Source organism: Octodon degus, unplaced genomic scaffold (genome assembly GCF_000260255.1).
Source record: "Octodon degus isolate 3935 unplaced genomic scaffold, OctDeg1.0 scaffold00257, whole genome shotgun sequence".
NCBI lineage: Eukaryota > Metazoa > Chordata > Mammalia > Rodentia > Octodontidae > Octodon > Octodon degus.
Genome location: NW_004524833.1, coordinates 2,338,714 through 2,362,882, shown reverse-complemented (window position 1 = coordinate 2,362,882; position 24,169 = coordinate 2,338,714). Strand labels below are relative to the sequence as shown.

The window sequence follows — 24,169 nt, the reverse complement described above, 5'->3', positions numbered from 1 at the left end:
TTAATGATTTACCTGGTTATGTTTCCAAGAAGCCTCTTTCTGCTTTTCTCTCTCATGCGTTGCAGCCTCCATAAACTGCACACATCGCCTGGCATCGGCCAGCTGGCGTTCCTTCTGTCTCACTGCCCTTTGCAGCTTCTGGATTTCAAGCTGGCTGCAGAACAAAGCACTCTGAAGATCAAGCAGGGCCACCTGTTGCTGAGCCTGAGAAGTACCCTCCGAGGTCTGAGAAAAGAGTAGAAATCATAGTGACAGGAACAGCAAGCACCCAGTAGTAGGAGACTGTGAACACAAAACTAGGACAGTAACGGAGAAAGACATGCCCAACGGCTGTCTCTCTTCCCTGTGGGACCCTCACATACATGAAGCTGTCCGAGTTGGCTTTGGTGCAGCATCTCTCGAAGCTTTGCCATCGTGTCATTTTGGCTTTCGATCACCTGGTACAACTCCTCAGTCTGAAACAGAGAGGGAACACCAAACATGTTAGTAAATGGTAAACCAATTCGTTACCTTGTGCCAACTTTCCCAGGTTGATCTTTTCCAATAATCCATTTCTACCAAATATCGAACGTTCATCTACATTCATGGAACAAATCATTTCTTCACAGGTCTGTGACTCCTAGATGTTTTACCTCACTTTCCCTGCTTTTCAGAGTTTCTTTGAGGTTCTGAATTGCACCATCTTGCTTTTGAGATGACTCCTGAGCGGATTTTAGTTCACAGCTCATTTCATGCAGTTTGTCTTGAAGAATCTGAATTCAGAACAACAGCAAAAAAGGTTGTTGAGTCAATGATATGTTTTACTCCTAAATGCAGCCATAAAGTCCTTCCTCCAATCTACAATTTCACACATCTTAGGAAATATTACTTTGTTATTTTTTCCTACACACAGTAACCATTTAAGTTTTAAACCAACTGAAAAGAGAAAGTAATAGGTAATATGAGATGCTTTCTTCAATACTCAGTGGGCTCAGTTCATTCACTGTGCTTTCTCTATGATGGAGTTATTCACACGAGTCACTGTGGATCCTTTACGCAAGTTCAAGTACTTTTAGCTACCTAGCATAAGACAGCACACAGCATGGGCACACAAAGCCAGAAGCTCAGCACCCTAGGTTATTTTTTCTAAGCAAATATCATAATGCACAAATGAGAAGTTAAACTAAAATCATAACCAAAATCTTCCTGTCTTGGTGCCTTATTACAATTAAGATTGTACAGGCCTACGAGATAGCTCAGTGGCATTAGCGTCCGCCTGGTGAGCACGAGGTCCCGAGCTCAATCCCCAGTAAAATTTTTTTTTGGGCCACAGAGATAATTCAGTAGTCTAAGCGCCTTTCTAGGCAAGCAAAAGGACCTGGATTTGATCCCTGGTACCACAGGTCCTGCCGGCCCTGCCCCAGGTGCGCTGAGCCAGCCACCAAAACCCAGTGTGGTGGTTCATGCCTGTTGTCCTAGCGTTGAGGAGGCTGAAACAGGAGGATCACTACAGGTCCAAGCTGCGTAGTGAGACCCTGAACCAAATACATAAATTAAAAAATAATAATAATAAAAAGGATTGTATACAAGTGTTAATCACACAACCAAAATACCAGAAATTCTGACCCATGCATCTACAGCTAAAATCTACGTGAGAAATACAAGAAAGGACTGTTTTGGAGGGAACTATTCTGGACAGCATTCAGGCATCCACAGCTATCGTCTCTCATCTCCTACTCTGTGTAACGCTCAGGACAGAGCCTGCCCTTCTCAGGAACACTCTGGGACCTTCCAGTGCACAACACTGGTTGTACCTTGTTGGTAGCCTCTGTTTGCTGGATTTTTTCCTGAAGCGCTGCCAAATGGGAGTCAGATACAGACTGTGCACTTGCAGTAGTTTCGTTGGAACTCGGCTTTTGTTGTTTGAGTAACTCTTCAGGCACTGACTATGAAAAGCAAAAAGACAAATTGAGTTAAAAGCAGTCAACAAATTTTATGTTTAAATGTCTATGGCTTCTCTTGCCAGAGATGTAGAAAACCAGAGTGGTTGCACAAATTTTTATCAATATGACTTGCTGAAACCATTCTCTTCCTTGGTGAGAGGTCTGACTCACCTCCATCCTTAGTGTGCTTCCTCACTCACTCACACAGCAGCACCGAATTAGAGGTTAAAGACAAGGGGAAGTCTTTATAAGGGAATGCTTGTGATGACTAAACGTTTGCCTGATCCTATTTTTAATCAGAGAATTGAAAATGCATATGGATTAAACATACTATTGTGTGTGTGTGTGTGTGTGTGTGTGTGTGTGTGTGTGTGTACAGTACCAGAGATTCAACTCAGGACCTTGAGCTTGCCAGGCAAGCACTTATTCCACTGAGCTATCATCTCAGCCCAAACTTACATTATTCTTAAATTTTAGAACAAAAGTTAGAATATTCCAGTTACCTTTTTTCCAACATACCTATTCACACTACAGGAAGAATGGGCTGATTTTGAATACAGCTATGTATTAGGTAATACCATTTTATCAACATTAAATTTCTTAAATTTGTTAACTGTACTAGAGTTGGTAGAGGTTGTCCTTACTCTTAGGAAATATATGCAAAAGTATTTATGGTAAAGTTGTACAATAGCCACAGCTAATTCTTACATGTTCAGGAATTTAAAAAGCAGGGCATGATGGTGCAGGTCTGTAATACCAGCATTCCAGGAGGCTGAGGCAGGAAGAACACAAGGTTGAGCCCAGCCTGAGAAACTTAGTGACTCAGTAACTTAAAATGGAGTGGGGATGTAGAACTCTTCGCTTTGCTGTCCTAAGCAAAGCTGTATATGCTGCTGTCCTCTTCACAAGCCCATTTCTATTTCTGAAAAGCTAGTAAAGTCCATTTTTCCCTACTGTACTATTTGGTAACTTAAAAATTTCAAAATTCTAAAAGGAAAAAATATCAAAGAGACATTAAGAAATATAAACAGAGAAAGGACAGGAAATAAAAATAATCACAGAGGTTTTGACAAGTTGATGGAACAGCTCATAAAAGATCCTAGAGTTCTGACATCATCCTCTAGAGTCTAGACATTACTTTATTTATATAGAAATGAGAGGGGAAAGGACCCACTGGTGTTTCTTATGTCTGAGTATCATTCACTAATACAGCAGCCATTAATTTCATTCATTCAATCTCTCAGTAGGTAGCTGCTAAGTGTTCTATGGTAGACCCTGTTCTAGAGATGAAAGTCATTATTACTCCCTTTAAACAACAGAAAGACAAACACATACAAGGTAATGATGAGCCCTCTGCAGATAGACAGGAAAGCATTAGAGAGAGCGGGTGCTTAAGCTACTTCACACTGATCAGAGGAAGGTCTTCGTGAGGTCGTATTTAAATGCAGCTCTGAATGAAGTGGAGCCAGCGCTGCAAGACTAACAGAGGATCAAGCTGAGAGGCAAGAGCTCAAGGAAGCTGTGAAAGGACTGTAGAAGGAAACTTTCCAAGCGAATTATCATGTGAGTCATGTGTGTAATTTTTTACTTTCCAGTAACTTCACAGATAAACTAAAAAACAAGTGAACTTAATTCTGACATTTCAACAAAAACATACAAAATATTATAAACATGTAATCAATATAAAAACTATTCAGGTACTTTTTTTTCTAAAATTCAAGGTACTGTATATTTTATATCTCTCAGCACATCTCAGTTGGGACTAGCCACATTTCAAGAGCTAAACAGTGACATAAGCTAGCTGGAGGCTAGTTTACTGGATAACTCAGGGCTAGAGTACAACAGGTAAAAGGCTATAGTGAAATGAAGTAGAAAGGCAGACAGGGCCCAGTCATACACAATTCCCACAAAGCGGAGGTAAAAAAGCAGATTTCCTTCTAACTGAAATAAGAATGGACCACAGGGTTTTTAAATAGAAGACTGGAATGAGGGAAAAGAGAAAAGAATACACACATACACAAGACAGCTGAGATAATTGTAGTACTAATTTCTACTAGTTTGTTGAAGGGAACAGTTAGTGCTTATACTGTTTAATCAATTTTACATGCCTGTATCTGCTAATCTGGGCAACTACTTCGAAGATGTAATATAATGACCGTTGTTAATTTCCTATCTTGTTTTGAAATTCTGTATTGTTTTTAGTCTCTTTAAAATAAAAATAAACAAGTAGAAATCATCTGGGTGTGGTGGTACATGCCTGTAATCCCAGCACCCTAAAGGCTGATGCAAGAGGAGAGCTATGAGTTTAAGGCCAGCCTGGGTTACAAAGTGAAATCAAGGCCAGCCTGAACTCCACAGAAAACCTTGTTTTGAAAAGACAAAAGGGCTGGTCTAATAGTTCAGTGGATTAAAGCACCTGCTTAGGTGGAAACAGGGGCTGGGTTTGATCCTCAGGCCTGTCCTGCTGGCTCTGCCTCCAAGGCTTACTGAGACAGCAGTTGAGACTGGGTGTGGTGGTGCGCGCCTGTAATCCCAGCTCTTGGGAGGCTGTGAACAGGTGGATCGCTACAAGTTGGATCTAGTAGTGAGACCCTGAACACCCTGTAGACCCTTCCCTAAAATACAAAAAAAAAAAAAAAAAAAAAAAAAAAAAGACAAAAGAAAATAAAAATTATATATGTGAATTTTCAAATGATCACTCTAGCTGCTGTTGGGTGATGATCTGTGGGGACCAGGAGCAGAAACCGAGACCAGTTAGGAAGCTGCTAAGGAGGGCAAGTCAAAGATAAGTGGAGCTTTGATTATTAGTGGTAGGAAAGGAGGAGAGAAAATAGATTCTGATATGTTGTGAAAGTACAGTTCTGAAGAGTTGCTGGCAGATTAGATTGTGGGAGAAAGAGAAAAAGAAAGGATATATTAAGCTATTTGTTGTTATATGCATAAAGGAAGCCCTCCCTCAAAACAATGTGAATTGTGTCACACCATTGAGTAATGCAATGGTTTTACTAGATATTTACAATTCTGATTGATAAACATTGATATACTGGCAAAACATTCTTTATAAATCTTGGCATTTTACTTACTTCATCAGTGTAAAATACCTTTCCTATAACATGTACTATAAAATATTTTGAAATTTAAACTATAATAAGCAGGATTAAATAAACTAGCTTCAAGATTAAAATAGCAGAGAAGGTAGACACATTTATTCATTTACTTCAAAGAATCTCAGCGCTGTGAAGGGAGATTTATATACTAACAAACTGCTCCTACTCCATTATACATAGAGAGAAACGGACACTTCAGAAGGAAGCAATTTGTCCTAGTTTACACAAGAAGTCAGGAAGAGGAGTCAATCAACCTGAATGTACCCAAATTGGTACCTTTTATTTCTAAAACCCATTTCTTACCATGATGCCAGGAATACTTCAGGGGTCAAGTTTTTGTTGAATGAATGAATAAGACTAAAATAAAAAAGAAGGCCCGTCCCCTTATTCCCTGTGCAATGTTCTAACCCTTCACCTACTCTCTTAGAAATGAGAGCATATATAGATACTATCTATGAACACACACGTATGTATAGACTTACATGCACCCATTCACAAGAACAGCAATGTTAAAGCCACAAAATGCCTCAGGAAAGTATGTAATAAATCTGGATCTTATTTGCATAATTTTGGCATGACGTCATTGGAAGATTACACCCATATAATGCATTGATTTAATAGTTGGAAGATGTTTGTTTCTTCATTTATAATATTACATATCAGAAAAATGCCTTTTCAGTTAACAGTTTGGCAAAAGAGCACTTAGCTACAATGAGTCAAGAACTCAATGAATTGTGAAGTACAAAGTACATAAACCAGCCACGCCGGCAGCTCGCGCTGAGCTGGCCACAGACGGGGTGTGATGGCGCATGCCTGCAATCCCAGTGTTGGGGAGGCTGAAACCAGGAGGATCACTATGAGTCCAAGCTGCAGAATGAGACCCTGTACCAAATGCATAAATTAAAAAAAAAAAGTATAGAAACTTAATTGCTACAGCCTAAAATCAGTAACCTTTTATTTGATAGAATTACTGTTATTCCCCAGATATTTGGCTTTTAAGAGCACATCGCTATGCTAATGCAATTTATATTAAGCCAGTTTTTACCCAGCCTCAGAAAAAGGGAATTTCTTCAAGGTCTCATGTTGTAGTATAAGATGATCAGACTGAATAGCAGTTATTGAGGTCTTTTCGGTTAATAGCATTTTTCTTGGCTTGATCTAGTCCTCAATATAGTGAATCACAGATCTCAAACTGTGATAATTGTTTTGTTCTACTTTAATAGAAGACAAACAAGAATCATCAACTAATATAAAACTAAAGGCCTACTCTTTGAGCAGTACTAATGGCTACACTCTCCAAATGGCCTGAATGACTTAAGACAGCTATGAGCAGGATGTTTTATTACAGAGATAAACGACCAGACATTGGCACTGCAAGGTTTGAAGCAAAGATTTGCTCTTCGAAAGGGAACCTGCACATAGGCAAGGGTTCTCTACTTGTTTACTAAGGGGCTACATGCCTTTTGCCATAGTTTTTCTACTCTGGGGTCAGACAATACAAAGGAAATTATATAGTAAGGCTTCAAACCTTTCTTTATGTACCTGAGCAGCCTTGGGTCTTGAGACATAAATTTTATTGAAAGCCATTAAATCACTGTTTACAGTATCAGAAAAGCAGTAACCAGGAAATATTCATGTGTTTTTGTTTTTGTTTTTTATACAAGGAAGGAAGAGCAAAACACACACACACACATACACACACACAATAAAGGAGAGAAGGGAGGAAGAAAGGGAAACAAGAAAGACAAGCAATTGCAAAGAACCCTAATACTGATATTTAATTGTGTATATGATGAGTGAGGTGGAGGATTAAACAAAGGAATCAAAATCTCTTAACAGAATAATCTCATTTTATAGAATAACAGGTTTTCTTCTGATTTATAGTATAATATTAAACAAAGAAAAATTTTTCTTTCACCCCACTTTTTTCTATGAACTAAAACCAAAAACCAAAACAAACAAAACCAAACCAAAAACCAACTAATGTGTCTGGATCACACCTAGCTGGGGCTTTGTCCTCCAGCATAATAGCTCTTAAGGAGCTTAAAAGGCTGTCAGATGTAAACAACAGATCAAGTGCCCAGACTAAAGTATATATTTTATTTACAAACATTTTGAGCCCTATTTATCTCTTCCCCTACATCCTCAAGTATTACAGAAAATGACACAGTAATTAAATGTTTCTTGAGGTTGAATATTATTTTCTCTTTCATCCTAATGTTTCATTATTCTATACACAAAATGTAACCCCATTATTTTAAAGTTCTAATGTTCAAAGTTAGTGAGATAAAAGGACCTGACTAAAGATACAGTTATCGTAAAGCCATGCTGCTTCATTGAGCTGTGGGGGACTCAGGTCAACAATTTCTGACATTGCCAGTGAAGTGGAAGACTCAATACTATTATGGGCTACTGGACTCTTTTAGAATATTTTGCTGAGTTTATACACCTATAATATTCAAATAACGGAACTTAATAAAAAAGGGTATACAGATGAATGTCCATTTTGTATCTGTATATTCAAAGTGGTTAGGATAGATATATAGGTACATTCTGTTAATGAATAGAATGATTTGTTCTAATGGTGTTTGCAAATAGGATATCAAGTCCGAATCTTGTACAGCAATTAACCACTAAGAAGAATGTATGCAATGTGTTAATTATTGAAACTGTCCTACCGATTTGATTTGAAACTGTCTCATTGCTATTTATCAATAAAATTATGGCTAAATAATAAAGATACAGTTATAGTTTATATCAGCTCATTCAGATGATGACTTTGCTCAAAAAATTCCTAAAGAATCCTCCTGCAAGTTATAGAAAAAGTGATATTAGTTTAAAATAAGTTGTTAAATAAGTTGATGCACTGCAGGCAAGGTAGTATATAATATATGGAACTAAAAGGTCTTGACTAAAAATGGTCAGGAAGCATTAGTCTATAGGGGATGAGTTATTTAAACTCAGCTTTCTAAACTAAGGGACTCCATGAGGTTAAAATATTTCCAACTCCAAAAGGTACTGAGTCCCAACACCAAAGGTCAGTATTTTTAATTAAATATAGAGGGGAAAAAAAATTCATTTCACTGTTAACTTTCTAAACCTTTTCCTTTAGGGGCTACTTAAAAGAGGAAAACAACTTAGTACCCATCCACCAAGCCTAATTTACTTTGCAATGCTAATAAGAGACTTCAATTTGTAAAATCTACATCTGGGCACAGATAGTGTTAGGGTCAAATCCAACTCCACTGGGGGAGGGAAAAAAAATAAGTAAGTACCCATTCACTATGTATACAATACTAAACATTTTATACCAATGAAAAATATAACATTTTACTTTTTCATGAACACCTTCATATAATTTCTGACAATTTCATGCTTATGATAGTACTGTGTAAATTTAAAAATTTTTCCTATTTTCTGCTTGTTTTTATATTGATATAAATTTTATACACAATAGACTCACTCTTCAAAAATTTCAGGTGGCCATCAATAATTTATTAATTTCTGAAATTATGTCTACTAGTATCAGACTTCTCCAAAATGCCTCCTATATGACCCACCTTTACAGTGGTACCACTAAACAATCTGTATCAAATGGAATTTGCCAGAAGGTTTTTCAAAGTTAGTTGAACCTACCATTTACTGTCCATATGGACATAAAACATGTCGGGTGCTTTGCTATAGCTGAATTTAGAAGGGTGATCTGTAATCGATTAGACAGAAATGAAGAGGTCAAACTAGGACCAACTATCATTCTCTAGTCATTAAGAAAACAAAGCAAAATAGAAGAGACAAATATGAAGTAGGAAGAAGTTCAAATGTCTCCAATACATATTATGTTGTTAAAAAAAATGCATCAATATATACGCTAATTTGTTACATTTATACTTCCAGTTTATCTTAATTCATAGGTTTCTTTTTTTTTTTTTTTTTTTTTTTTTTTTGGCAGAACCAGGGATTGAACTCAGGCCCTTGTGCTTGCCAGGGAAGCGCTTATTCCACTGAGCCATCTCCCCAGCCCATAGGTTTCTTTTTTGTAAGAAACCTGGTTTATGTCTTGTACTTTACTTTGAAATTCATGATACCTACTGTATTAACTATTGTTATGCTTATTTTTGCTATGAAATTTTCATAAAATAAAGCAAAAAGCATAATGGGTGACTTTTCTCTTTGTGCAGTCTCACTACACACCTCAGACTCACAGTGATCCTGTTTACTGCCTCCGTAGTGCTGGGTCTGCGCCGGGGGCGGGGCCGGCATGGGGTGCCAGGGATTGAACCCTGGCCCCTGTGCTTGCCTAAGCAAGGGCTGAGCTATCTTGCCGGCCCTCCAGTGACCATTAATATCAAATATATGCTAATAGAGCTTAGAAAAACTAGCCATACTGTTTTCATCTTAACATTTTCAGTGATCATATTTGAATTCCCAACTCTCTTCTATTAATAAATCACCATCAAACCTCAAATAATATATTCATTATAATAAGGTTCAGATGTCACAATGCTATATTGGTGACTAACAGGTTTTTTTCCAAGCATTTACTTTATGTTCTAATAATTTTGCAGCATTCTGGAAATGCTGCAAGAACTAACTAGAGAACTCCCTTACAGAAGGGAAAAGTTTAAGTCTAAAACTGAAACAAAGAGGAGAAAATGAAAAGTAGGCAACAAGCAAAGTTCTAATGCCAGGAATGAAATTAAATGTCTTCTTTTTATAGGAGAAAAATGAATTGAGGATCTTTTTGCCTTAAAAGGTAGACAATTTTGACAACAGGAAACCCATTGGTATAACATTACAAATAGGATTGGAAGAAACAAATTACCTGAGTGAAAACATTTAAGTAAATGAGACACAAAAGAAAAAGATATAGCCAACACAGGCTCAGGGATTAATTTTCTCAAACCTAGACAGAAAGAAATTATGTGAGGTCCTGTGAAGCCTGAGGGCCAGCTAGCTAGTCAGAAAAGCACTACGTAGCCATGTCATATACCTGAAGCCGGAGTGGCAAATACTCTTCACAGAGATCATCCCACAGCTCCTGAAGGTCTGCCATCTCCAGGGGATAACTCAGAGGTGTCTTGTTCAATGATCTGCTAAGGAAATTGGAACAAACTCCATCTGCCACACTATGGCCAGGCTTGGCTCCAGGTGGGCTGGATTTCACTGGAATAGGAAGCCTGCTCCCTCGGGGGCTCTGGATCGGCTTATAGTCAAGACCTTTAATCACGTTAAGAGCCAACTCCAGCTTATGATTACACACATGCTGTGCTGCCTGTTCATCCGAACAAAAGTCACATTTCCCAAGTTCTTTTGCACTCCTCTCTGTGTCCTCCTCCTTCTGTCGAGGCGGGCTCGCCTGGGTACTTGCATCCAAAGATTCCACAGAGGAGTCCAGGGTTCCTTCCTCCATGCTTTCTCCGTCTGGGGGCATCTTTGAGCTTGCTGAGTCAGGAGGCCCAACCTCGGACAACGCCGGTTCTTCGGTGCAAATGCTGGTAGACCACCTGCTGGAAGGACCACAAGAAATACTTCTGGCCACTTTGCGAGGCACCTTACAGATGGCTTCGTAGTCGGCATCAGCAACCCGCAAAGCTGCACAACCTCGACATCGCCTGGGCCGGTTGCTAGGGCCTTCCGAAGCATGGCAGCTGTGTGGCTCCTGCATCTGGTCCTCATTTTCCACCCAGCACTCAAACCCCGAATAGGCAAAGTCTTCCTGGAGCAGCGCAGAGTATCTCACGTCGGGTAAGCCGGAAATGTCAACCGTCCCGCCGCCCGCTTTGGTCTCCGCGCCGGAGTCATCGTTGTTCTTGCGATACATACTGGCGATGCAGAACTTGAGGCGGTCCTTCTCCAGCAGCAGCTTCTGCAAGCGCTCGATGGAAAGCGCCTCAATGCGGGCGATGACGGTGTCGAAACGGTAGATCCGATCGAGCATGAAAGCGCACTTGCTGCAAGCGAATTCGGCTTTGCCATCGCGAGAGACATCTTTGCCCAGGACGTGCGAAAGCAGAACCTGGAGGTTGAGCTTGGACGCCGTGTGGAAGATCCAGCGCCGCTGGTTTCCACACAGCTCCCGGGCACAGATTCTGCAAATCTCCTTCATCTTCGCTTCCAGCGACTGCCGGGGCTGCCGGGGGAGCGCGCCGGCTCCAAGCTGCGCCTCGGCGGTCCCCAGCCCGCGACACCGCCCGGCGGGGTCCCCACTCTGCAGGGCACCCCCGCTCCGCTCCGCGCGCCGCCGGGTACCACGGTGTCAGCCCCGCCCCTCGGGCCGGCGCGGGCCAAGAGTCACCTCAGGGGGATGCTGAGGGAGGGCGACGGCGCGGGCCGCGCTCGGACCTTGCCATGTCTCCCACAGCTGTCTTTCCCGCCAGCCGTCGCGCCCTCAGCGTCTTCCCGGGGAAGCGGGCAGGGTTCTGTGGGCGCTCGCGGCCGCCCGAGGCTGACGCCGAGCCGCGAGACAGCGCATCAGATTTCAAGATGGCGGCGGCGGTGGCGGCCGCAGCCGGGAGGCCCCTCTGGGAGCTGTAGTCCGCCCGCGGCGCCCGCTCTGCGCATGCGGGTGCGAGCCGCGCCGGCCGCGAATCCGGTCACCGCGCGGTCTGGCTGGCGGGCGCGCGGCCCGGGTGCGGACGCCGTCGCGACGCGGTGGCCGGGGGCGCTCTCGCCGCGGTGTGCTCCGAGCCTACTGCGACCCCCTCGCCTGCGCCTGGTGTCCCGAGGCTCCTCGGCGAGCGGCCAGAGCCGAGCCCCGCCCCCGTGTCCCCAGCCGTGCCACGTCCCCGCCGGGCTGCCGGGCCGCGCCACCAGGCCCGCCGCAGCCCCTCCTCCCCCTCTCGCCTTCGCGTCCTCAGCCCAGGTCCGCGGGCGGAGGCCACCGAGGAGGGCGGGGAAGGTGGCGGCCTGGAGAGGGCGGCCTGAGAGGGCGGCTCCACCCCTGCCGCTGCTGTCGGCGATTCCCGGGGAGAGAAGACCGAGAGTTCCCCCTTCAGTGTTGGGGGAGGGCTCTAAGGACAGAGCCTGCGGTGATCTGCCCGGTTTTAAGGGGTGGGAGGCTCCAGGAAAGGCGCCCGGCGGACCAGCGAGCACCTCTTGACTGCGTCTGGCTAGCCACGAGTTTTAAGAGAAAAAAAACAAAACAAAACAGAAGAATGGAGTCACCTCGGTGCAGAAGAGAGCCAGGAATTGTCTTTGAGGATTAAGTAGACTGCAGTCCTTTTGCAGCCGAGGACTGTAGACGAACTGCACGAAAGACTCTGCTTCTAGGAGCAGGAGTCGGGAGAGTTGGGGGGCCGTCCTCTCGTGAGAATTAGGGCTCAGAGCTGCACTGACTGTAGTTAACGCTTTACAGGGGTGAAGTTCTCCCATAGAGAACTTGGAATCCACACAGAGGAAGGCAGCTGGAACTTGGGCTAGGTAGAATGTAGGCATCACAGATCATTTTTGATAACGAGTTCTCTTCCTAGTTTGAGAGATACCAGACAGGAGGAACAGTGCCTTAAGCAGTCACACAAGTCCCCAGAGCACGAAGTTCCCGTTTATATGAATGCTGAATTTCACCAAGTTGGCTTTGTGAGATAAGGGCAATCATATGTAGTCTTTAAATATTTGTGAACTTCATCCCCAGGACAGAGCCTATACTGCTATGCTTGGAGACATCCAAATGCTATCGTTGGGAGCTCATATAGCCCCAAACTTCTTATTGAGGAATAAGTGAGATGAAGGGTTGGCCCGGGCAATTAGCTCAGTGGATTAAAGTGCCTGCAAACGGGAGCAGGGGCCCCGCCCCCGGGGCACGCTGAGAAGGCAGTTGAGACTGGGCGTGGTGGGAGCTGCAAAGTCTTAAGAAATAGCACCAGTCTTTGGGATCTATACTAATGCTTAGAAAGGCGTGGAATTTCTAGACTCACAGTGACTGATGGCTAGGCAAACTGCCTGCCTGGACACTCCCTGGCTAGCCCCAGTCTTGTCCCACAGAGCAGCAGGGACCCAAAAGGTCCATAAAACTGCAAATTAAGACATTAATCGAGAACTTGTGAAACAAGCTATCTTCCAGATACAAACCCTAAATAATGCTTTACATCTGACTAATAGTCTTAAAGCTTAATGACAGTATGTAAATTGAAGTACAAATAGTGAAAGACTGTCTTACCATTCAAGATTGTTTACCATGAAGACTGATACCCTGAGAGAACTATATATTCCTCATGTGAAGATAACATATTTATTTTCTCCTAGAGAAAGTATTTAAAAATTGGATCTCAAAATGGTTATGTAGAACTAGTTCTAACGTTCATATTATAAAATAAGATAGTCACAACTAAAATATTACTAGCATATAAATAAAACTTGAAAATAAAAATTTAAAAATCATTTAAATTAAAAATTATGATAGTAAATTTAGCACAGTATCATCTTGAAAGCCAGAAAGTGGTTTCAGTATGAGAGGGTGAGAATTGTTTGCAAAGAAGTTCCAAAGATTTTCGGGAGTGATGATTTTCTATATAATGGTTATATGGATATGTATAAAATTGTCGGGGCTGGGGAGTTGGCTCAGTGGAATAAGTGCTTCACTGGCAAGCACAAGGACCTGAGTTCAATCCCCAGTTCTGCCAAAAATAAATAAATAAATAAATAAATAAATAAAATTGTCAGAGATCATTAAATTGAACACTTAGAGCTGCAAAGTTTATATATGTGTATAATATATATATTAGTAGATTCAATTTTACAAGGATAATTAAGTACATTTAAATATGTATTGCTCACTCTTTGTTTTGTTTTTGCAACAGGGTCTCATTCTAATTCAGGCTGGCCACTTGGTAGTCCCAGCCGGCCTTGAACTCATGGCAGTCCTCTTGCCTCAGCCTCCCAAGTGCTGGGATTACAGGTATGCGCCAGCACACCTATACTTGCACAAACCCTTCTAAATAGGGATTTCTGCAGTTAAACCTCTACTTCACAAAAAGAATAGCTATAAAAATTGGGAGGATAAAATATAGCCCAGAAGAAAGTCTATAAAAGGCCCAATTGCAAATTATAAAAATGTTGCATTCCTATCCACATGAGCTTTGGGAAACACTCCTAGATAGGTGTGCACTATGCATTTATGCTTGAAGCAAGGTATATAGTGAAGGCAAGACCGAAGGCCTTCATGATGATTTCCTATGGGCCATTATTTATAAAACTTACTGAATGCACATGAAAATTTGAGAACAGTTTTCACATTATGGTAAACTACTATGACTTAAGTTCTTGATTTTTATTTCATCACTGCCCTCAAAATGGATAAATACATTCACATGGATTTGTTATATATACTAGAAGTCACGGGGCTGGTGAGATGGCTCAGTGGTCTAAAGCACCTACTTAGAACAAGCTTAGCAAAGCACAGGGACCGTGGTTCAATCCCCCAGCACCACATGCCAGCCAGCCCCGCCCCCTGGTGGGCTGAGCTGGCCACACACACACACACACACACACACACAAATAAATAATTAAAAAAAAGAAGTCACTTATATCTGATCGTTAAATTCCTAATCTACAATATGAATAAACCGAATTTAAGCAGCAGTTTTCAAACATTAGCATGGATGAGAATCAGCTGGAGGATTTGTAAAAACAGATGTGGAGCCTACTTAGAGCATCTCTGGAGGGAGCCAGAAATTTGCATTCCTAGTAAATTATTAGATTTTGCTGATGTTGCTGTCTGGGAACCAGACTCTGAAGACCACTGAACTAGAACTGTTCTAAGCTGTATTCAGGAAAACCTCAGTCAAACATTACAAGTGCCAGAGATAAATGGAAAAACCTATCAGTGAAGAACTACTAATAAAAACCTGTATTGAGGGGGCCTGCCCCTTAGCTCAGTTCTTTAAGTGGCTGCTTCAACAAAGCAGTCAGGCTCACGTGGTGGTGGTTCGATCCCCACAACTCAAGTCAGCCAAACCTGCCCTGAAGGCATTCGGAGCAAAAAAACAAAAACAAAAACAAAAAAACTGTATTGAGCGTAGAGAACTGAATAGCCATTCAGAACAAGGTCCCTAAGTATTACTGTGGTAGGGGTCTTTTGTACCATCTCTGTTTTGAAATCTAGAATTGGTGGTCTGGGAAGTATCTCTTGAAGCACAGTCACTTTTGTGCCCAGTGTGTGACAACAAGAGTTGAGGATGGGAGGGTTCCAAGAGAATCAAGAGGGAAATCCCCATATCTCAAGCACCAGTTGTAACAGGTTATAACACCGCAAACATCTGTTCTAATTACTAAAAAGTACCTCTCAAAAAGTGATTCTGGGGCTGGGAAGATAGTTCAGTGGTCCTAGTGCCTGCCTGGCAAGCACAAGGACCTGAGTTTGATCCTGGTACTGCATGCATTATTGGCTCTCAAAACTGGGGCCTGTGGCGCAAGGCTGTGATCCCAGTGCTGGGGAGGCTGAGACAGGAGAATCACTACAAGTTTGAACTGCTTAGTGAGACTGTGTATCCAATAAATGCATAAATAATTTTTTAAACAGTGATTCTGGCATAAAAGCTGAGGCTAATGAGTTGCAAGAATGTCAAAGTCAGGCTAATTAGGCTTTGTGGTGCAAATGGGTACGTAATTTTTCTGTGCTACTTGGGAGATCTCTGATCAGCCAGAAACGATGATGCTTTACAGCAATTAATGCAGCATTTGGACACATTTACTTTAAAACTGGACATTTCCAGTACACCTACAGATTGCACATATATTTTTTCAGCCAAGCCCATCTTAAAATAATCAATTTGTCAAATACCTATAGATTGTTAAGTAAATTTTAAAGTATCTGTTAACTCTGTCAAGTAATGAGCAAGAATTTACCCAAACTTCATTTCTCTGTCCTAAGTTTTCAGTTCAGTTCAAAAAGTGTAGACTACAATGAGAACAATTGGTAAACTCAATAGTAGTGACTTAAATTTTGAGTGAAAAAAAAAAGCTGAGATACTGGGCATACTTAAAATGGATGTTAAGATGGAAAGGGTTTTTGTTTTGTTTTGGTTTTAGTTTGCATTTTTTGTGGCATTGGGGATTGAACTCAGAACCTTGCACTTGCCAGGCAGGAGCTTATACTGCTGAAGATGGGAGTTTTGAAGTGATGCTCCTGAAGTGGATGTTAGAATGGACAAGCCAAAGGAAGGGACTCCACAAGAAAACAGCATTATCAAAATCTTGAAAGTTGGGGTTGAACATACTATTAGCTTGTACGCAAAAAAAAAAAAAAAAAAAGATACTGTGGGGAATGGAAGTTGAATGTCCAGGTTCATGGGTCAAGGGCCAACTGTGCTTTGGAAACTATAATTTTGTTACAATATTTTGACAAAGGCAAAAGAATTTAGACTTACTTTCATGGGCTTGAGCAAAGAACAATGTAATGGAACCTTTGAGGAAAATTAGCCATGAAATGGATGGACTGCAGTTTCATAAAGAGGTTTTGGGATAATTACAGAAAGACCTGCCAAAAATCAGTTTTACCTATCTATATGTGGGGTAGTAAATACTGTAGACATGGAAAGAAAGTGGAAAGTAAGAGAACCATGTGGAAGGAATGAACAGGATGAAGAAAACAAAGTTGAAGATTGAAGTATGTTTTGGAGTCTAAAAGATGGATAGAAGAATGGTATAAGCTAACAAAAGGGAGTTGGAGAACTCATTTGCAAAATGGTACTGGAAGTTTTAATATAGGACATGCTAAGGTTAGCTAACTGAGAAAACTAGGTACTGTGGTTCTCTTGAAATCACAGGTAAGAGAAGGAAAGTTTCAATAATGGAAGGGATCTTTTAATGCTGTCAATAGCCAGAAGGTCAGATATAACATTTCCTGGTATGACTCGATACTGGTGGACTTATAAATTGAGAGGACCTGACTTCAGAGTTGTTGCTTTTAATTGTACAGAATTAAATTAATCCTCTATCAAGCAGAATGCTTAGTTTTTCTCAATCCTTTTTTCAACACCTCTTGTATATTTCTTGTTTCACATTTTTACTATATTTCCTATTTCAGATCCTTAAAATCTCACATCTGACCTATATCATCACACAGCCCTAGAAGTCATACCTCTAATCAGCTTGCATATTATTTCCAGCACATTCATAGTAACAATCCATTAGTATCTCCTACTTTTAAGAAATCCAAACTCCCTAGTCTCACATATCTGTTTTCTGTTACAATAATGAAGAAAAAAAATGAGGCAAGCTAACTTTATAAGGTACAGAGGTATATTTATCTCACAATTTTGGAGACTGAAAAGTCAAGATTAAGTGAACCTTTGTTTTGGCCTTTGGAGGGAACCTACCAAATGGCATCTTGGCAAGCAGAAGATCCCATGGAAAAATAGGAAGCCAGAATGGTGATTTAGGGGAGGGGGGTCCCCAAACCTTGGACCATGGACCAGAGTCTGTTGGAAAGTAGGCCACATAGCAGGAAGTAAGCAGTAGGCAAGCAAGCAAACCATCTGAATCAACAGCTGCTCCACATCACTTGCATTACTGCCTGAGCTCTGCTTCCTGTCAGACCAATGGTGGCATTAGATTTTTGCAGGAGCATAAACTAAATTGTGCATGCCAATTAGGTCGAGAATTAGCTTGTGAGTTTACTAAGACTGTAAGACAAGTGTGTGCAGTGTTGGAAAGGGGCATTGATGGAAATGGTACCTGTTTCTGATTTAAAGACTGCCAACAGATATAGCTTATCACTGGCTCCCCACTGATGGGGTCTGACAGGAGTCTGCAAGCAATTGATTCATTCCGATCTCTGTGCAGTCAACTCTCTGCTAATGTTAATCTGTAATTGCAGCTACCTCCGCTCCAGTCAGCTCATCAAGCGTTAGATTCTCATAAGGACTGCAACCTAGATTGGTGCACAATTGTTAGGATTAGTAAATTACTCTGGAATGCAAGCCACAGTTGATAAATCTGCCAACACTGACAACAGGTCAACAATGCTCATGTTTGTGTAATATATTTTTCGGAAGGATGCGCATGGTGACATATATGCACTTTTATTGTCAACCAGCACTATTGCTGCAGAATTATTCAAGTCTTTGAATGATTACATATTAGGAAAACAGAGCTGATGATTTTGCATTGGTACATACACTGGCAGAGCAGCTGTCATGATTGGACAGCTTTCTGGTTTCACTACTCAGGTCAAAGAGGTTACTTCTGAGTGGGAGTCTCTACACATCTAGAGAAATAGTGGCAGGCTGAAAATGTCACCTGAACTTAGGTTTTGCAAGATATAATTAAAATTAACATTAAAGAACATGCCCTTAACTTGTTATCTGTCCACACATGTTTGTGTGAGTTAGGCACAGAGCACACGTCTTTTATATACAGAGGTGAGATGACTTTCTAAAGGTAAAACACGAGAAGGGATTTTTTAGGGGTTTTTTTATTAGTAAGTGTTTGCAGTACGCAAAGATTATATTTATTGTGGGGAACTGGTACATATACATAATATATCTCTAAAATTTTTGAGCAATATGAGCTGCTCCAGAGATTTCTTTTAGAAAAAGAGTGGCAGCACATTTCAGTGGTTAAAATGAGTTGCAAAACTTGTTTATTTCTGTGATGCATTCAGCCTGCTCAATACCCTACCTGCTCTCTTAAGAAAATAACTGTGTCCAAGTCAGCAGAAAAAATGGCTCCATTCTAAGCCAAATAGGAGTGATGAGCAGCAGTTGGGATGTTTTATGTTTCAGACATTTGCAGAGATTTTTAAAATGAGTGAAGTCTGCCCTTCTCCTATCTTGGCTTTTGAAAGAGTTTGAGTATTACTTCCAAACCACAAATGACTGCTGAACTGGGAAGGCATGAACATGCAGCCCATTTATAAATAAACCAGGTAAATCAACTTTGTACTAGAAGATGATCAGCTGCTTGAGATCACAAATAACTGTGGACCTACAAATCTCCATACATTCTGGATTGAAATTCAGGCAGAACACATTGTCAGAAAAGCACTGAAATATCTACTCCCACTGTCAGCCTTCTAGCTTTGTGAAGCAGTTTTTGCTGTGTTAACAACTAAAACAAGATTATGGAGTAGACCAGACATAAGCAACACATCTCAGGTGTCACTATCCCCATCTCCCCAGCCCCCCCATCTCCCCTAGAGAGGACCACGTAGTTGTAGGAAAACAAGCTCAGCACTCCCACTGGTTCTGCATTATTGTGAGTGATTCATTTCACTACACATTGCAATGTAATATAAAGTGCACAATCACTGCAGTATGCTTGAATCAGCCTGAACCATTCTCTCTTCGCTGAGGCATGGAAAACTTGACTCCAAGAAACCGTATTCTGGTGCCAAAAATTTGGGCACCACTGATGAGGAGTGAAGCTCACTCTTACAGGAGCTCAGGGTCCCATAAAAGCTACTTAAAGAATCCCTTAATGGGAAATTTCCCCAATGACCTAAGAACCTCCCCCAGCTCTTAAAAGTGTCTACCACTTTCCAGCCCTACACACTAGGTAGGGACCGAGTTCCCAATACCTGAACACTTGGGGAATATATGCAACCATATCTAAACCATAACACCTGATATTAACTCTACAAAAAGATCTAATCTGAGGAACTAAAAGAACATCACACTGGGGACTCTACCATGAGGCACCACAGCAATGGAATCAGCTAGCCATGGTTAAAAAATGTGAAACCAACGGCCAGAGTTAACATTTCCTCCTCTGAATCATTTTGCTCAGATATTTGGTCACAGAAATAAAAGCTGACAAACATGATCTTTATGTTTCCATTCCTTCAACTAACAATACCTGAAGCACTGTAATTGCTCACTAAATACAATTATGCTCTTTAAATGTTCTTCTCCTTTGTAGCTCAAGAGTCAAAGATACAAATGCCTTAGCTGACAAGGCCTGTGTCTGAGACACATTACTAGTGACAGCTATATCTGCAAGACAGTTATGTTGAATGAGAATTTATAAATGAGTCTCCAGCTTCAACATTCATCAGGTTAAGAAGACTAAACGCTGCTCTCATTTTTTTTTTCCTTGTATGAAGTTGTCTTTGAGCTGTCTGAGCTAGTAAATCCCTTCAAGGTTTTCAGTCTCTCCCTTGAGCATTTAGAGCACATTCTTGCCTTAGCCTTCACTTCAGCTTTCTCCTTGGTAACAGTGGAATGTTCGCAATTTTAGGAAATCTGCTACACTGCATGCAATATTATTTACATTACATTCCAAACAAGACATAATGCAATGACTTGAGTGTCTGATGATTTGTGAGGAGGGTCCTGTTTGATGACTGTTTCCCTCCCTACTTCTCTTGTCCTGCATCAATTTTCAGCTAACTACCATAAAATTACATGTTAATAAAATTTGCTTATCTTACACTGGAGAGAAAATACAAAGGGGCAAAAAAGGGAAGACACAATGTAAGAATCCCTCCAGATTTTCCTTTGCAGGGACATCATTTCCCCTGCGTTCACACCTTCTAGGTTTGGTTTCATGTAAAAGCTTTGAAATGAAGCATCACCATTTTGTAGAAAAGAATAACACTGATTATTAAAACAACTGGCTTTTCCCTGCAACTCTGGATACCTTCACTGAGAAAAACAATTTTATAAGCCTTTAAAATTTGTTTTTGTTTTTGTTATGTAGTTCGGGCTGTCACAGAACTCACTGGACTCAACTCACAATGATCTTCCTGCCTCAGCCTCCAAGATTGCTGGCATTATAGATACTTGCCATCTTGCCCAACCTATCCATAAGCTTCCGTAACTCCTTAGGTAGGAAGAGACTGACAAGTTGCTACAGCATAAGGGCGACATCAGAGAACCTCTGACTACCCTGATCACAGCAACATACTGATCCTAGTGGACACCAAGAAGGACTAGAAGCAACCTGGAGTGATGGCAGCCAGTGGCGTGTCAAGTTTATGGCATTTCATTTTTGTATGAAATTATATACAAAGAAAGATTTTAAAAATATGGGAACTGCTGAAATTTTTAGAAATTTATTGTATAAAAGATTTCCTCTAACTCTCCCCTCACTTTGAACATACTAATCCCATTACTCTTGGCACTTTCTGAAGCAGTTCTGAAAGTCTTTCGTGAGTGCCTCTACTGACGCAGTGGTGGCTGTTTCAAAACACCTGCCTTTCTTGATCATTTTGGCTTGAGGAAAGATCTAGAAGTCACATGTTGCCGAATTCTGTGAGTAAGGTGGATGAAGACACACTGTAATGTTTTTACTGTCATGACCGAGAATAACAACTATGTTCAAGTCAGCACAAAAAGTGGGCCTGCCTTTCTTGGGATGGCACTCAGCAACAGCACAAACTTGATCAAGAAAAACTTCCAGAAGTGCTTCAGAAAGTGGCAAGAAATAGAATGGGAGTATTTTGAATAGAATCAATCACAGTATGTCTTTTATAATATATTTAATATAGAATATATTTTATAAATTAATAAATTATATGTTTATGTTAATATAAATCATACATCTCATAATTATATAATTATAATAATATATAATAAGTAATGATGTATAAATATATATTTTAAAGTGTTAAATCTCCTGTATTTTTCTCACACTTTATAACAGAAGCACATAAATATTATGCAAGAACACTCACACTATAATGGATGCTATGGTATGTTTTGTTATAATGGAAAAAAACCCAAGAAAAATAGTTAAATCAATTAAATCAAATAATCTTTATCAAAAGTATCTATCTTATTGAAGGGAATGAAGGTGCTGAAGTAAAACTTCATATATGCCAAGATTGTACCAAATCTAGACTTTCATACTGGGGTCTCGGCATGAAATGCATATCAAGAGGAGGCGGGTAACAGTATTCTTCACTTGGATTATTCAAACTTTGAAGTGAAGAGCACTTGTTTCTTCTGTCTCAACCGCAGTATCTGACAGGCTAAGAGCTTAGAAACTAGATGTTTCCCTTCTATACCATAAGGGTGGCTCCTGCAGGAGGAGGTAGCTCCTATGTGGCTGGACAATATGTGCTGATGTTAGTACTACAGAAAAATTGTATATTCATTGCTAAGTGTTTTAAATAATAGGATTTAAATTAGGGCAGCCAAATAGCTCAGCGGATTAAAGCACCTTCAAGCAGGCCCAGGGGCCAGGTGTTCAATCCCTGGGCCTGCTGTACTGGCCCCACCCCCGGAGCATGCTGAGATGGCAGTTGAAACTAGGCATGGTGGCACATGCCTGTAATCCCAGGTTGTGGGAAGCTATAAACAGGCGGATCACTATGAATCTGATCTAGTAGTGTGACCTTGAACACCTTATAGACCCTTCCCTAAAATTAAAAAAAAAAAAAGATTTAAATTATATGTATTTATCAATTCATTTCTAGTTTTTCTAACTGGAACCATTTTGAATTTGACTAAATGATCCCAAGATGTTATAGAAAGTGCTTAAATATTTATTTTTGCCTAATAAATGGATGTAATAGTCATTTTGGCCAAGTTACCTGGAACCATTCACATTCTTGGTCCTTCTGGGGAGCTGTAACACACTGCCAGTTTTCACTTGAGTCTCTGCCCATAAAAAGTTTGTCCAGGTACAAGACTAAGAGAGCCAAAGGGAAATTTCTAGCCATTACTCTCCCTAATAACAATCATCCTTATTAATTTTATCTCTTATAAGTCAAAGATGGTTATAATGTGAATGAAATCTGCAAAATGTGATTCACTTACTAGATACCTGCTCTTCAAAGAATACTCTTCCCCTTTCAAATGATTAACATGTGATGATGGTAGTTACCATATTTGGAACAATGTGCAAGGCATTTCCTATAAATGATTTCCAATCCATTTTATAAAGAGCTGAACATAAAATATTTTATATAACAGGAAGCTTCATTTGGAGGGTTTATTTGGGTTGTCCAACGCCATGCATCTAAAACACGGTGAAGCTGGTATTCAAACTCTAAAACTTAAGCTCATTCTTTCATGTCATTCTACTTCCCTAAAGTCCTGTCACTTCACAGTTGGATCAGGTATGGAAGGATCAAGATTTCTTCTCTGAACTTGTACTTTACTGCATTCTTTCATAAGTCAATATGAATTAATTCAGATTGGCCAAAGGTTCCCAAGAGATGGAATCACTTTCAAATGTCATTCTGTGTGGACTACAAAGTATAAAATAGAAGCCTGGCAACCAAACCCATATACTTTACTTTGAAATCTGAACTCACTTTGGGAGAAATTTTACTGGATTATCTAGATGCTTGCTAAGAGGGTGCATTGTTTGTTTAGGTCATTTGGGGTTTAATGATCCTACATGCACCACCAGTTGTGGTTATTTTTTCTCCATAAGCCATAAACTCAGAGAATGCTAGGAAAGAAGCTGTGAGATGTTTTCTGTCCTCCACACACAGAAAGACATATTTTCAGAGACCCTCTAGGGTAGAGCTTTCAACCTAGGCGATCTAGCACAATATGCCCCACTGCACTCTCAGGGTCAGGGCTCTCGGTGGTGGTGGGCCATGATCTACCATAGCAGCTTCAGTCACACACTTCAGTGTACCATACATGTATAATTATTTTTTATGGAAATTGAACTTTCTATGAAATGATTGGGAAAAACTCTCTTACAGAACGGCACAACATGATCATGTGTCTAAAGTACTGAGTAATAACAATAACATTTTATAAATTCCAGACATGTAAAAAGTATGTCAATTAGTATAATTTATGTTTCTTACTGTCTTTCTTTATGCATGATGGTCATATAATATTAACTTCTGCAAGCTGTACTTACCCTATTCTAAGCATTCCTTTGAACTAGAATATAATTTAGTCTCTTTTAAATTATAATCTTTCTGTTCTTTAAATCTATTCTTAAACCTGACACCAAACCAGTTCCCCTCATTACTGAACTATATAAACCATTTCAATTCTTACCAAAGATAATGAAAATAGGTACATGTACGTAAATATAGAATATATATTTATACAAAAGTATGATTTCGGCGGGGTCCTGAACAGAGGAGCGCAGGCCCGGCGAGTGAGTGAGACGACCGAGGGCCGTGGGATCCTGAACAGACCCAGAGCGCAGGCCGGGCGAGTGAGTGAGACGACCAGGGCCGCAGGATCCTGAACAGACCCGGAGCGCAGGCCCGGCAAGTGAGTGAGA

General features: G+C 40.6%; 1 protein-coding gene across 2 annotated transcripts in view; it reads right to left on the bottom strand.

Moving 5' to 3' along the window:
• LOC101588206 (myomegalin) overlaps positions 1-24,169 on the bottom strand; it is a 188,613-nt gene that overhangs the window by 72,542 nt on the left and 91,902 nt on the right. Inside the window, exons 1-5 of one of the 2 annotated variants that reach the window (XM_012512690.2) lie at positions 10,020-11,618; positions 1,794-1,925; positions 633-752; positions 363-455; positions 13-225 (exon numbers count right to left, since the gene is read on the bottom strand). In XM_012512690.2, coding sequence (XP_012368144.2) covers positions 13-225; positions 363-455; positions 633-752; positions 1,794-1,925; positions 10,020-11,135 — 1,674 coding nt within the window. In that variant the 5' untranslated portion in view covers positions 11,136-11,618. Of the gene's footprint in view, positions 1-12; positions 226-362; positions 456-632; positions 753-1,793; positions 1,926-10,019; positions 11,619-24,169 lie in introns of those variants that run through there. The other variant, XM_023706474.1, reaches the window with a different exon arrangement.